Below are 14,885 nucleotides of genomic sequence, written 5' to 3' on the forward strand. Positions count from 1 at the left end.
ATTTGCTCACTTTGTGTCTGTGTCATATTCTGGTAATTCTCAAAATATTTCAAACCAAAAAGATTACGACTATACCTAGGAATAAACCTACCTAAGGAGACAAAAGACCTGTATGCAGAAAACTGTAAGACACTGATGAAAGAAATTAAAGATGATACCAACAGATGGAGAGATATACCATGTTCTTGGATTGGAAGAATCAACATTGTGAAAATGACTATACTACCCAAAGATTCAATGCAATCCCTATCAAACTACCAATGGCATTTTTCACAGAACTAGAACAAAAAATTTCGCAATTTGTATGGAAACACAAAAGACCCCGAATAGCCAAAGCAATCTTGAGAAAGAAAAACAGAGCTGGAGGAATCAGGCTCCCGGACTTCAGAGGATACTACAAAGCAACAATAATCAAGATAGTATGGTACTGGCACAAAAACAGAAATACAGATCAATGGAACAGGATAGAAAGCCCAGAGATAAACCCACGCACCTATGGTCACCTTATTTTTGATGAAGGAGGCAAGAATATATAATGGAGAAAAGACAGCCTCTTCAATAAGTGGTGCTGGGAAAACTGGACAGCTACATGTAAAAGAATGAAATTAGAACACTCCCTAACACCATACACAAAAATAAACTCAAAATGGATTAAAGACCTAAATGTAAAACCAGACACTATCAAACTCTTAGAGGAAAACATAGGCAGAACACTCTATGACATAAATCACAGCAAAATCCTTTTTGACCCACCTCGTAGAGAAATGGAAATAAAAACAAAAATAAACAAATGGGACGTAATGAAACTTAAAAGCTTTTGCACAGCAAAGGAAACCATAAACAAGATGAAAAGACAACCCTCAGAATGGGAGAAAATATTTGCAAATTAAGCAACTGACAAAGGATTAATCTCCAAAATTTATAAGCAGCTCATGCAGCTCAATATCAAAAAAACAAACAACCCAATCCAAAAATGGGCAGAAGACCTAAATAGACATTTCTCCAAAGAAGATATACAGATTGCCAACAAACACATGAAAGGATGCTCAACATCACTAATCATTAGAGAAATGCAAATCAAAACTACAGCGAGGTATCACCTCACACCAGTGAGAATGGCCATCATCAAAAAAGCTACAAACAATAAATGCTGGAGAGGGCGTGGAGAAAAGGGAACCCTCTTGCACTGTTGGTGGGAATGTAAATTGATAACAGCCACTATGGAGAACAGTATGGAGGTTCCTTAAAAAACTAAATCCCCCTACTGGGCATATACCCTTAGAAAACCATAAATCAAAAAGAGTCATGTACCACAATGTTCCTTGCAGCTCTATTTACAATAGCTAGGACATGGAAGCAACCTAAGTGTCCATCGACAGATGAATGGATAAAGAAGATGTGGCACATATATAAAATGGAATATTACTCAGCCATAAAAAGAAACGAAATTGAGTTATTTGTAGTGAGGTGGATGGACCTAGAGTCTGTCACACAGAGTGAAGTAAGTCAGAAAGAGAAAAGCAAATACCATATGCTAACACATATATATGGAATCTAAAAAAAAAAAAAAAAATTGGTTCTGAAGAACCTTGGGGCAGGAAAGGAATAAAGATGCAGACATAGAGAATGGACTTGAGGACACGGGGAGGGGGAAGGGTAAGCTGGGACGAAGTGAGAGAGTGGCATGGACATATTACACTACCAAACGTAAAGTAGATAGCTAGTGGGAAGCAGCCACATAGCACAGGGAGATCAGCTCGGTGCTTTGTAACCACCTAGAGGGGTAGGATAGGGAGGGTGGGAGGGAGATGCAAGAGGGCGGAGATATGGGGATATATGTATATGTATAGCTGATTCACTTTGTTATAAAGCAGAAACTAACACACCATTGTAAGGAAATTATACTCCAATAAAGATGTTAAAAAAAAAAATTACAACTCACTGAGGGCACAGATGACGGTTAGCATTTTTTAGCAATAAAGTGCTTCTTCACTAAGGTATTTTCTTTTAAGACATAATGCTATTGCACACTTAATAGACTATGTATAGAGTAAACATGACTTTCATATGCACTGGGAAACCAAAAAATTCATGTGACTCACTTCTGGTGATATTCACTTTATTGTGGTAGCCCAGCACCGAACCCACAATATCTCCAAGGTATGCTGGTACTACAGACATCATTGTCAGAGCTAGTGTTTTCCCTCGAGAGTTAAAGATGGACACTAGTATTTCGAATACTGGCAAGAAATGAAGCTGGAGAGCCTATATGGCCTATTGCGACTAAAAGTATTCAAAAAAAAAAACAGGTTACATGACTATATGCCTAAATGCTATGCAATCAGTAATAAGAATTGTTATTTTGTACATAATTCACTTTATAACATACTATTAAATTCAGATTATCCTTTCATTGGTTTTAAACAAATTATGATGACTCAAGTTGCTTCAAATAAAAGAAAAAACTGTATCTATTTTTATAAAACAAATAATTTTTATTCAAGCTAATCCATGGGATTTGTAAAAACCAGTGGCATCTATTCAAAGGGGCCTCTAATGGCAGAGGGCATTACGTGGCTGATTTTACACAAGCTAATGTGGCTGTCTTTAAGTGCTCACACACAAATACCAGTCCCTCTCCATGGGTAGCAGCCATTTAAACTCCGAAGTAAGAAAGCCAGTTCCACTTACTTGATGACCTGTGGGGAGAGCAGGTGGCTGGCTAAGGAAGGCTTTTATGGGCTGATTCATTCACTCACAAACACCCGGAGTGAGTGCCTGTGTGTGGGGTGACAGGATCTCACTGCCAAGATGGCGTCAGTGTAACTTGCCATCAAAAAAGAGAAAAGTTTTGTAATACCCTTTCCGCATTTTGCCTGTTGAAATCTGTGTCATCCTTCAAGCTCATGGTCAAATGCCCCCCTTCACAAAAACGCCATTCCTGACCCTCTGTCTCCTCAAATCTCAACCCCAGCCTGAATGAACCAACCAACCCCTCTCTGGTGCTCCTAATGCCCTTTGACTAGACTTCACTGTTTACACCTGTCATAGCAGGGTCATCTGTTCACACTGCCACAGGAATTATGCACTAAAAACACCCAATAACACAAAGTGAGATCAGTGCTAGGCCTCAAGTAGGTGTTGAAGATAACCAGACGAACAAAAAATAGGCTTCTGGTAAAAGCCCACGGCTCAGTGGGGAAGTCAGGCAGACAATATATACATTTCAGCAAGCACAGCCTGTGCAATATAATAGTGACAAGTACAAAGTAGGCTAATAGTATGGAAAGGAGGGAGATATCAGGAATGGCACCACAGAGAGGGATGCCTAGAGGGCATCCTGTAGGATGAACAAGTACATAGCAGGCGGAGGGAAAATCAGGTTCAGTTAAGAAGACATGAAACATGGGTATAAAGTTTCAGTCGTGTCAGATGAAAAAGTTCTAGAGATCCTCTCTGCTTATAGTTAACCATACTGTACTGTACACTTAAAAAATTAGGAGGGTAAATCTCATGTTACGTATTTTTTACAATTAAAAAAAAGAGGAAGGCATGGAACAGCGTGGCATGTCTGGCAACTTGCACGGAGACCACTGCTGCTGGAGTTGATGGTGGAAAATAGGGAAAGGAAGGAGAAGCTGGAGAACAGATTAGGAGCCCGATCAGAATGGGTATTATGACCTAGGTTTGGGCTTTTAACTTTTTAGGCAACGAGGACCACAGAGAAATAGGATCAGAGGTGCATTTTGGTGGCAGTGTGGGAGACAGATGCACTGATGGGGGTAAACATGGAAGTTGATAAACTCTGATGCAGTCTAGATGAGACCAAAAGGCCTGGGTTAGAAAATGGTACTGCCTTCTAAAACACTTAGGGCTACCTGGAGTTATCTAGTTAATTCATTTGTTTACTTTCCCACCAAAATCTAAACTCCAAGTCAGGGACTCTGTCTGTCTTGCCCAGAGCTACATTTCCCATCCTAGAACAGGGCCTTGTATACAACAGGTACTCAGCAAACACCTGCTAAATCAATGAAGAGATGCTCCTGCACAAGTCCTTCAACTTTCAGAGTTTTATGTCAGCTGCCTGATCACATGGACTCTTCCAACAGTATGCTGGTTTTAGAAAAGTGTTCTGTACCTCTAAGAAACAGGCTAACGCATATACGTATTCCTCAACACTCGGAGGAGAACGTTGTATATAAAGAAAGGATGCTTAAAAAACAAGTGTTGATATATTTTTTTTAAGGCACATGTCCTGGATTTTTCCAAATAACGACATCAAATTTTCTTGGTGAAAAGTCCAAAGACAAAATTCTTCTAATCATCAGCTTTGCACACCCTACCTGGACATCAAGCAATCCAGCTGGGCCCTTTCTGCTTTGTAAATCATTGCTGGCAACAAAGCCTCAGCAATGAGAGCTCAGCTGCTGGTCGTGCTGACAATGGTTGGACAGCCAACGACACACTGTGGCCCTCCTATGTTTGCACGACAGCACTAGCGCATATCACAAGGGCAGCACGTATTCCCACTGCCAGAGGCCAGTTAGCAGGCTGCTGCCTCCTACTGCTCTGCAACCCATGACCCAGTAACTGGGGCGAATTCCCCTGCAGAGGAAGGCTAAAGGGATTTAATTTCTCTGTGATATCAAGAACCAATAAAAGGGCAGTTTTATAACTCTCATGAAGTGGAATACACCAGGCTCAAACCATCAGCCTGACTGACTCATCCCCATGGTCCACACAAGTCCTTCAACTTCAGAGGTTTATGTCAGCTGCCTGATCACAGAGACTCTTCCAACAGTATGCTGGTTTTAGGAAAGTATTCTGTACCTCTGAGAAACAGGCCCCTGATAGTGTGTCCACTAACGTCAATCAAGACTCTTTTCGGAGGGGGGATCTATACTGTATTCGGTATGTAGGGGCATAAGCACAGGCCTTAAACCAAGACTCAGGCCTGGATACAAATCCTGACTCTGCCACCTACCAGCTGTGTGACCTTATATTAATGATTTAATCTTTTTGAGTCTCAGTGTTCTCATTCGTAAAATGGGAATAATCCTCCCTGTCTTACGTGCTCCAGAGAGATTAAATGAGGGAACCCATATAAAGAGATAAGCATGGTGCCTATCAAATGCCAACAGGCATTTAATGACTGTTCATTCCTTCCCTTACCATGGGTGGGAGTGGGAGGTTAGTGAATAGCCACCTTTTAAGGAGCAGGCCTGTGGGGGTCTCACACACAGTGAGAAAAAAAAGTCATGAAACAGGAAGTATGGAAACTGACAGCCTGTAGCTTCTGCCTCTTCTATACTTGAGAAAGTTACACAATGTGAGTGACAGAGGCTGTCCCAAGAACATAAAGGAAGCTAATCTGTTTGCAAAGGGAGGAAATAGCACAGGATGAAGATTGTAAGTTGTTTGAAGCTTCTTCCCTAATTATCACTCATAATGAAAATTTAATTGCTGAGTTAAAAGCAAATTTCACTTTTTCTGTCAGAGAATCTCTGCAGAAACTGGCACATTTTGTTTGAACAGGAAATCAAAGTTACTTTAATGCCTAAATGAGATCTAAGGAGCTGCAGATGTTTCCCTGGGAATAACTAGCTTCAAAACTCTGTCCTACTGGTTTGCAGCAACTTACAGTGACAGGGAGGCAGAAATAAAAACTGTTTTGAGCGGAGCTGCTCAAGGGGTGGGGCTGACTCAAATTCCAAGTACCCCAGTGCTAGGCACCTTGGGGGGCGAGGCGGGGAGAAGGTGGTACACAGAGAGGGTCTCTGGAATTAAGGAGCTTATAATCAAGTAGGAGAGAGAGAACCAGGGAACAGCCTACTATTAGGAAACTGAAATGAAGACAACTTGGCTCAGGAAAGAACAGCAAAAAACAAAAAGGTAAGCCTCCAAGGGTACTTTCACACACCCTGGCCTTAATTCTGACCCACTTGGGTGTCAGCCAAAAGCCTGCTCACCTGTAAGGTGCTGGTGAGGAAGTTGTCCTGGGAGACAATGTCCACAAAGAAGTCGGCGGGGATCTCGCCAAGCTGGTGGTACAGGATGGAGATGAGGTTGACGTAAAGGGTGTGGTGCTTCACCATGGCCTCTTCTGACCGGCACAGAAGGTTCAGGAGCTGCTTCCAGTGCTCGAATGCCTCGTACACGTTCCCCAGCAGGAAGCATACAAAGGCAAACTGGAGTTCACCTGAAAGGTGCAGAGAGGAGAAATGATCCTGAGGGAGAGGAGTACTGGCTGCCACTACTAAGCCGTCAGCTCCACTGGGCCTCAGCAATAAGTGGCTTTCTATACTTGTCACTCTTCCAGAGCCTGGCACAGGGTTTTGCACCTAGCAGCTGCTCAATAAAAGTTTGCTCAACTGCTATAAACTCAAGCCATGAGAAACCAAACTGGTTTCTGTGATATCTGACTGCAAGAGAAGAGGCACACATAGTATTGGCCCAGCATTTAACAAGTTTACAAAATGTGTCCATGCATATTATGCCAAGTGGATCCCCAAACTGGCTGCCCATCTGAAATACTAAGAGAACTTGTTAAAAATAAACCAGAGATCCTGGTTGAGGACAGATGATGGGGCCTCAGTATCTGTAGCTCTAACAAGCTTCCCGGGTGATTCTGATGCACACGGTCTGCTTCAGGGTCAGGGAAATGCTGCATTACACCACATAATCCTCAGCCCAACTCCACAAGGTGATCAGGGAAGGTGGTATTTGCCTCATTTCATAGATGAGGTCAAGCAAATTGCCCAAGGTCACACAACTAATGCTTAGCAACTGAACAATGGAAAGATAAAACAGATTTCTTTTTAAAATTTATTTATTTTATTCATTTATTTTGGGCTGCGTTGGGTCTTCGTTGCTGTGCGCGGGCTTTTCTCTAGTTGCGGTGCGTGGGCTTCTCATTGTGGTCGCTTCTCCTGTTGCAGAGCACCAGCTCTAGGCGCACGAGCTTCAGTAGTGTGGCTTCAGTAGTTGTGGCTCGCAGGCTTAGTTGCTCCGTGGCATGTGGGATCTTTCCGGACCAGGGCTCGAACCCAAGTCCCCTGCATTGGCAGGCAGATTCTTAACCGCTACGCCACCAGGGAAGCCCTAAAACAGATTTCTATTGGGTGGGAACAGTCCTAGAGCCTCCCTGAACAAGAAAATTCATGAGTACTTGTTCCAGTGTTAGCCTGCCAGCCAAATTATTTTTGTTTGTTTAATCACAGGGCTCTGTGATTTGATCTTTATGAGCAGCCTGTGGTTAAGAGCATGGGTTCTGGAGCCAAAATGCATAGGTTCAAATCTCAGCTCCACCGCTTCGCAGCTGTGTGACTTTGGGCATGTTACTTAATCTGTTTATGCTTCAATTTCCTTATTTGAGGGTTGTAGTGAAGATTAAATGAATCAATATAGTACATATAAAGCATTTAGCATAATGCCTGGCACAAAGTATCACTCAAGAAATCTTAGTTATTATTCCCACATTCCCACCAGATCCCTGTCTCAAACAGAGACCTGGCAATCCAGAAGCCATTGTCCTCGGGCAAGCAGCTGGGTCTCTAGTTGCCAAGATAAACTGTTGCTGATCAGAGACGCTATCTCTGGCTTCAAATTTAAGGGGGGCTTCTGTGGTATATCTACGTGTGGGCCATAAAAAGAACAGATGTACTCAACACTAAATACCTCTTTAAACGCATGGTGTCTGATCTGTCACCTCTGGAGACCTGGAAAAACTAGTTCTCTGTTCCTAGGCTTGTGGAACCAAGTTTGATTTGTGTGGATAGCTACCTGGTCTAGATATTTTGAACATTTGATCAATATTTTCAAAATATAGTTAAACTTTCTATAGGTTAGAAAATTTAACCTTTTCTAGAGGTTAATGATTTCCTTCTTCAGTTGGCTTTACCTGGTTAGTTTGTGAAAATACGAGCTTATTCTCTGAATTTAGGGCATTTGTTTAAATTCATACATTTCTGGCTCAGTCTAAAATTAAATTATGAGATCAGAAATAATTTCAAAGGGCTGTCATGAAGATACAGTAATCCCTGAAACAGACCTTTTCACAAGATTACTTTGAAGAACTGAAATGTTTAAGAGGTAGAAAACAGGATTTCTGGGGTTTTTTTTCTGTTTATTTTTAAGCCAGAATTTCAAGTGTTACTTATTAAATGAAAATAGATACATCCCATAAAATGTCCCTTTTTATCAGCTAAGCCTATTATGTAAAAGGCCCTATATTCAAAATTCTCACTGATCTTCCAATAGAAAAATATGTAAATATTGGACAACTTATAAAAGAAAAAATATTAACAGCTATTAAAGATGTGACAAATGTTTGCTGTCACTAGTAATCGAAGAAATATAAATTGAAACAAGATGTCATTTTTCAACTATCCAGTAGGAAGAGACCTTTGCTAAACTGCCATATCAAATGCCATGTCAAAGGTGATGGGCAACAGCCTCACCAGCTGGCAAGGATGCATGACCTTCTCCTGGCAACATGCACACTCTGATCCAACAATTTCACCCCAAAATGTATGCAGAAGGGCACACAAGGATATTCATTAGACAACACTTATAATAGGGAAAACAGGAACATCTTAAAGATCCATCAACAGGGGTTGGTTCAATTACTATGGAACATAAGTAGCCACTAAAGAGAAGCTGACCATTTCAGCTGGAAAAATGTTTATATTAAAGCAAATTACAGAATAATATACTGTAGTTTTGTTTTTGTAAAAATATCATATATATAAAAACACATATAACTGAATAAAAAAAGACTAAAAGGAAACACAAAAATATATTAAACTGAGAAATACATATAAATATATATCTAAAAGATGGAAAATAAGTACACAAGGTGTAAAAAAATGGTTATTCCTAGGTGGTGGGATTTGGAATTTTATTTTTGTTTTTCTTCTAGGATGAATATATGTTTTTTATATATATATATATATATATATATATATATGTTATTTTTTTGTAATAAGGGGGGAAAACAACAATAAAAACTACGACAATTAAAAGAAAATCACTGGGACTTCCCTGGTGGTCCAGTGGTTAAGAATCCGCCTTCCAATGCAGGGCACGTGGGTTCGATCCCTGGTTGGGGAACTAAGATCCCACATGCCATAGGGCAACTGAGCCCATGAGCCACAACTACTGAGCCCACGTGCTCTGGAGCCTGTGCCCCACAACTAGAGGAGAGCCCGTGCACCGCAACTACTGAGCCCGCACACTCTGGAGCCTGTGTGCCACAGCTAGAGAGAAGCCCACACACCTCAATGAAAGATCCCACGTGCCACAACTAAGACCCGATGCAGCCAAAATTTTTTTTAAATAAAATTTTAAAAAATTAAAGAAAAAGAGTTGGACCTTTGAAAACAAAAAAGAAAAAGAAAATCACTGTTCTGGATGAAGCCTTCAGAGAGTCAGGAGCAAACTGAGGGGGGAGGTAGGAGGCCCCCAGGAACACCGCTGGGCCTGGGAACCAGGAGCCCTGGGCTTTGGTCTCACTTTGACTACACCACTTAGCAGCCAAATCCTTTCCCTCTATGGACCTCAATCTGTAAGATGCGGTGGCAGGGAGGCTGGGCCACACCATCAGCACCCAAACACAGGACTGTCTGCATCAGGTTCACCTACAGTGCTTGTCTGTTAGGTAGACAGAGAGATAAATTGCTGGGGCCCCAATCCAGATCTCTTGAATCAGCCTCCAGGGGTAAGACCTGGGGATCTGTATCTTTAACAAGCATTCTGGGCAAGACTGCCTCCTAGCCAGGTTTAGGAACCACCGGATTAGATAATCCAAGACGTACTCCTTGTTCTCAAGCCCTCCTACTATATACACCTCCCCTGGCCCACTCTCAAAGCCTTGTTCCTCCTCACCTAGCACGTCCTGGGGGCTTTGGGGGAACTGCTTGCTGAGCACGGTCTCCAGAGCATAGCTCAGGTCCATGCTGTGCCTGGTTATCTCGGCCGGCGTGGCACCCGCCGGGAACATCTGTGTGGGCAGCTCGGAGAAGCGGATCTCTGTGCCGGCTCTGGGCTTCATCTCGGGCAGCCGGGCCAGGCCTTCCTGGTAGCTTTTGCACTCAGTGCCGCAGAGGGGTAGATTCTGCCCCACCCGGTCCTTGGTGTACTTCATGGAGAGCACAGGCAGCACCTCTGAGAAGGCACAGATGTGCCGACTCTCGGGCTGGAGCTTCTCCACTGTGGCCTCGCTGATGAAGTTGGTTAGTGAGATCCACTTCTTGAGTGTGGCATATGGGTAAGGTCCCAGGAACTGGTCCAGCTCCTGGAGGTTGGCCCTCATGGCCTCCACCACAGCCTCTGGGGCTGGAGACAGGTCTACCTCTTCCTGGACTGCATCCCAGCGCAGGACCTTCAGCCCCCGCTGCTGCAGGCTAAGGAAGAAGCCCATACGGGGGCCCACCTCCCTGGGATTGGCCTTGTCCACAGAGCTGTAGTGGAGGAAGTGGATGCCCGGAGGGATCATCTTCACACCCCGGAACTTGGGCCCCACCTCCCAGGAGTTGTAGTCAATGCCAAACTCTGTCCCCTTGGGCATATTCAGGATGACCACAGTGGCCCCTTCAAAGAAGAGGTGTTTGGCAAGCTCAGGATCCATCTGCATGGCAGCCATGGGACCAGTGGTGAGTGACCAAAAAGGAAACTTTTCTAGTTTTCCAGAACAGCTGAAAAAGAAATATATCAGAGTTAATCAGAACCTGGGGAAGGATGCTTCATTTGCTGAACATTCTCTATGTGCTAGATATTGAACTAGACCCCTGACATAATTATCTCCCTTAATCTTCACCACAACCCTGCACTGTTTTACAGATGAAGAAAATAAGACTCAAAGAGAAGAGGGGTTTTGTGTTTTGGTTTAATGAGCAAGAACACTCACTTCACAGCTGGAAAGACATCAGTTAAAGAAAAGTGACATGTTCAAGGTCACAGAGGACCCAATTAGAACCCGGGTACCCTGCCCTCCAGGCCAGTGTTCTTTCCACTGTTCATTCAGGATCTACTCTCAGATCTCCTTCTCACAACAGAGGATGAAGGCAGAGAAAGCTTGGCTGGTCCATTCTAAACTATAACTCTGCCTAAACTGTCTTAAACTATAACTCTGTCTAAAACCTATTGCTGGAGAGTCCCCAGAAGAGTTGAGAAGCACCCACTCAGTTTCCTATAAGCCTCAGGGAAGGCCCAGAAATGGACCAAAGGTGGAAAGTGGGTGCTCAGCATCTAAAATTCACAAAAGCTTTGGGCAGTGAAGAGCTTTTCAACCACAACCACACGCTTCTTCTTCTCTTACTTATAAAAAACCTGAAGTCCAAGGAGTGAAACGACTTCCCAAAGGGTTCACAGTCAGTAGCAGCTCTGCACTGCTCACCCAGAAGGGATCCAAGAGGCACAGCTGGCCTTGGATCCGAAGAGAAAGACCATAGAACATCTATTTTGTCTACCTCTGAACTACCCATGAGGACACACTGATAAAACTTCTGTGAGCAGACACACACTGCCTCTGTATTTATAAGAATGGTTCCAACATGAACTAATTTAAACAGGACAATTATCTAACCCTCTAGTCCCAAGACACCTATCTATTCAATTCAACAAATAACCCTGGAATGCCTGCACTGTGCCAGGATCTTCACCAGGAACTAAAGGAAACATTCACAGAGTAAGACAGTTACTGCCCTCTAGGCACTTCCAATCTAGCCAGACATACAAACAAGGCCCCAAAACTTCACAAACAGAAGGACCAGCTGCCTGTTTAATCCTTTTTACTCATTTTATTTAAACAAACAAAACAAAATAAAACCATGAGGAAAGGAAGAGCAACCCTTTTCCAAAAATGTTAAGGACATATTTTATTGTCTTAACCCAGTACCCACCACAAATGACTCTCACTCTAAATCAGCATTATTTTTCCAAACTGCAAGTCACGACCTGTTAATGGGTCAAGAGATCATTTTAGGGGATCTCAACCAGCATTAATTTTTTTAAATAAAAGGACAGAATTTTAAAAAATCAGAGTACATCATAAATATTAAAGCTAAGTACTGTTTTCTGAAGCTTTGTGTGTTTGTATGGACTCTTGGTCACAACATAAAATGTATTTGTTACTGTAGGTCACAATCAAAAAAGTGTGAAAGCCACTGCTCTGAATAATTTATATCATTTTCCTATTCCTAATCTTGAATTCAGAAGGTACTTAATAAATGTTTGCTAGATGAACAGCTATCGCGTTTAGAATAACTGCTCATCACTTAGCCATCTTCCCTGGTGGCATGTGTATGCCCCTCCTTGATAATGCCATTCCTTTCCTTCTATTTCCACCAGACCGTAATTCTCCTCACTATATCTTCAGCAGCTGGCACATGGCCTGGCACAAAGAAGATGCCTTGGGAGGCAGAAAGTCACATCCACCCACTTCTCTCTACCACCTCCTTAATCTAAGCTACCATATCCCTCACCCACAGAGTGATCGCCCCTTCAATCCCTTCTCCATCCAGTAGCTGGAGGGACCTTCTCAAAGCACTAATCTAAGCATGTCACCACCCATACTTAATATCCTCTGAGAGGCTTCTCATGTGGCTCTTGGCAAACTAAATTCCTACCATGACCTACAAGGAAGGCCTGCGTGGTCTGGTCCCTAGCAACTCCTCCAGCTTGTGTCATACCATGCTTCCCCCACACGCTCTCTGTTGCAGCCAAACTGACCTCTTTCAGACCCTCAAACAGGAGGCTTCCCTGATAGAAAACTCTTCCCTCCCCTCTTTCTCAAATCATTTTTCTGATCTCTGCTCAATATTCAACTCCTCAGTAAAGCTTCTTTGACCGGGGCTAAATCAGTTCTCCTGTAATTCGCTCTCACGGCGCCTTGTATCTTTCCGTGTCACTTATCACAGCTGCAATTTTGCAAATGTTAATAGAGGGCTGTCATCTCCAGGAGACGTGGGTCTTTTGTATCTCCAGCACATATTAGACACTTGGTAAACATTTGTTTAATAAAAGCATGATACCCATTTTGTAGATAACAAAGCCTCGGTTCGGAGAAAAGACCTTAGCCGAAGTTACAGAGAGTAGCTCAGAACCACGTCAGGCGGAGCTAAGGCCCCCGGCCCGCAAGTTCTAAAGTTACGAAAAAAAGCAAGTTACCGCGGGTGCCCCAGGAAGTCCTGGCGACGGTGTATCTGGTGACGGTTTCTCAGGGAGCAAGGCCTGTGGAGACAGGTGGGTCCCACCACCGGCCCACAGACGGGGATGTCCCAGTTCCCCCCGCTAGGTGCCCTAGTGCAGGGCCCTCCGCGATCCCGAGCTGGGAAGAGGGGTGGCCGGACCACACAGACGACGAAAGCAGGAGTTAAAAGAGCACAGGAGGCCGCGCTCACCGACTTGGGTCTTACCTCAGGTTCAGGGACCGCGGAAGCGCACCGGAAGTTCTCCCTCTCTGGCGCCGGACTGGAGCAACAGGAAAAGGGGCCGGGCGGATCGCTCAGTCGCGGGAGAAACGGTCCGTGTCTGCAGGTTCCGCCCCATCAAACATTGCCTTTTGCTACTTTTAGTTACTGGTTTTCGCTTCTGAACCGTGGATAATAACTTTCATCAAACGATGCATTTTATATCCCGCTCCAGAAACACATCCACCAGCCATGGTTTTTCGGTCTCAATCAGTCATGGTTTCTGAGGCTGGGGTCAAGTTCATGACTGCCCAGTAGCCACAGAGGCTCAGTCGTGGTCCGGGTCAGTCGATCTCTATCCGAGTGACAGTGTCACAGCTGGCCCGTTATCACCCGGTCCCAGATTCCAACCATACTCAGCTGTAGAGGAGAGCTTCAGAAACCCAGCCCAGAGAGAACCAGTCTCACAGCAGTAGTCACCACATCGGTCCCTCTAGCTATAACAATCTAGTGTCCTCTGACAGTGCAGGCCTAGTACGATATCTCAGTCAGGCTGTAAACACACCTTGAGGGAGGAAACCTGCCTGTCTTGTTCTCCACCGTTTTCCTGGAACCTAGCACAAAGCCAGGCACAAAGGCCCAGCTCAATACATATATTATGCATTTAATTAATGATGGTAATTCTTTATTAATTAATGGCTTCTATTTTGGAGCCTAGCCCTGTGCTGGGTGGTTGTATCAGTCAGGGTTCAACCAAAGAGGCAGAGCCAACAGGAGGTATATAAGAGCTTTATTACAAGAAATTGGCTTACATGATTGTGAGGGCTGCCTAGGTAAGTCCAAAATCCATAGGGCAGGCCACTTGGAGTATGATTTCTAATCCTTGCACTAACCCTACTCAGCAGACTTAGCATTCCAATGTGCAGAAGAGAAAACTGAGGCTCAAAGAGGTTACACAGCCAGAGTGGCCGGGCTAGGAGGCAAACCAAGGTCTGACTGGTGACTGTCTGTTCTTGTCCCCATGCTGCTGCTCTTTAGCTTGCCTGTCACACTTCCTCAGTGACAGCTGGGCATGCCAATCTGTCTCAGTCAAAATTCATCTCTTAGTGGGTTACAGACTAGACCGGGCCCTGCAGTCATGGTTGATCACAATGAGCTGCTGCTGGATTAGCCAGATATGGCCTCCATCAGTCACAGTCATGCATGTCAATCTGTCTGTCATGTCAGTTCCATTTCCTGCATGAAGAAGCTCAGCTCCCTCCCCAACCCTCCCCATTTCCAGCCTTAGGTGCTGAGCTCCTTGGTCTGTTTTCAGAGCTCCCTATTCTAGCAGGACTCACCATCTTCTGAGACTTCAGGACACTGAACTATGGGCACAGGAACCGTAGATGGTAGCCCAGGAATCCCAGCTGGTGGGTTGCATGTCCACCCAGACCAGGTTTCTCAACCTTGGTACTATTGAGATTCCGGGCTGGA

At 44.0% G+C, this 14,885-nt stretch overlaps 1 protein-coding gene across 11 annotated transcripts in view; it reads right to left on the bottom strand.

The window, feature by feature from the left end:
* The window catches only part of AAR2 (AAR2 splicing factor), a 134,431-nt gene extending 120,914 nt beyond the window's left edge, over positions 1 to 13,517 (bottom strand). For 5 of the 11 annotated variants that reach the window (XM_082361984.1, XM_082361992.1, XM_082361985.1 and 2 more), the window contains exons 1-3: positions 13,168 to 13,300; positions 9,886 to 10,694; positions 5,970 to 6,199 (exon numbers count right to left, since the gene is read on the bottom strand). In XM_082361984.1, coding sequence (XP_082218110.1) covers positions 5,970 to 6,199; positions 9,886 to 10,642 — 987 coding nt within the window. In that variant the 5' untranslated portion in view covers positions 10,643 to 10,694; positions 13,168 to 13,300. Of the gene's footprint in view, positions 1 to 2,137; positions 2,275 to 2,474; positions 2,700 to 5,969; positions 6,200 to 9,885; positions 10,695 to 13,167 lie in introns of those variants that run through there. The other 6 variants (XM_082361988.1, XM_082361989.1, XM_082361994.1 and 3 more) reach the window with 5 other exon arrangements.
* Positions 13,518 to 14,885: the final 1,368 nt, after the last annotated feature.

This window comes from Balaenoptera borealis (genome assembly GCF_965194805.1).
Source record: "Balaenoptera borealis genome assembly, chromosome: 16".
In the NCBI taxonomy this organism is placed as follows: domain Eukaryota; kingdom Metazoa; phylum Chordata; class Mammalia; order Artiodactyla; family Balaenopteridae; genus Balaenoptera; species Balaenoptera borealis.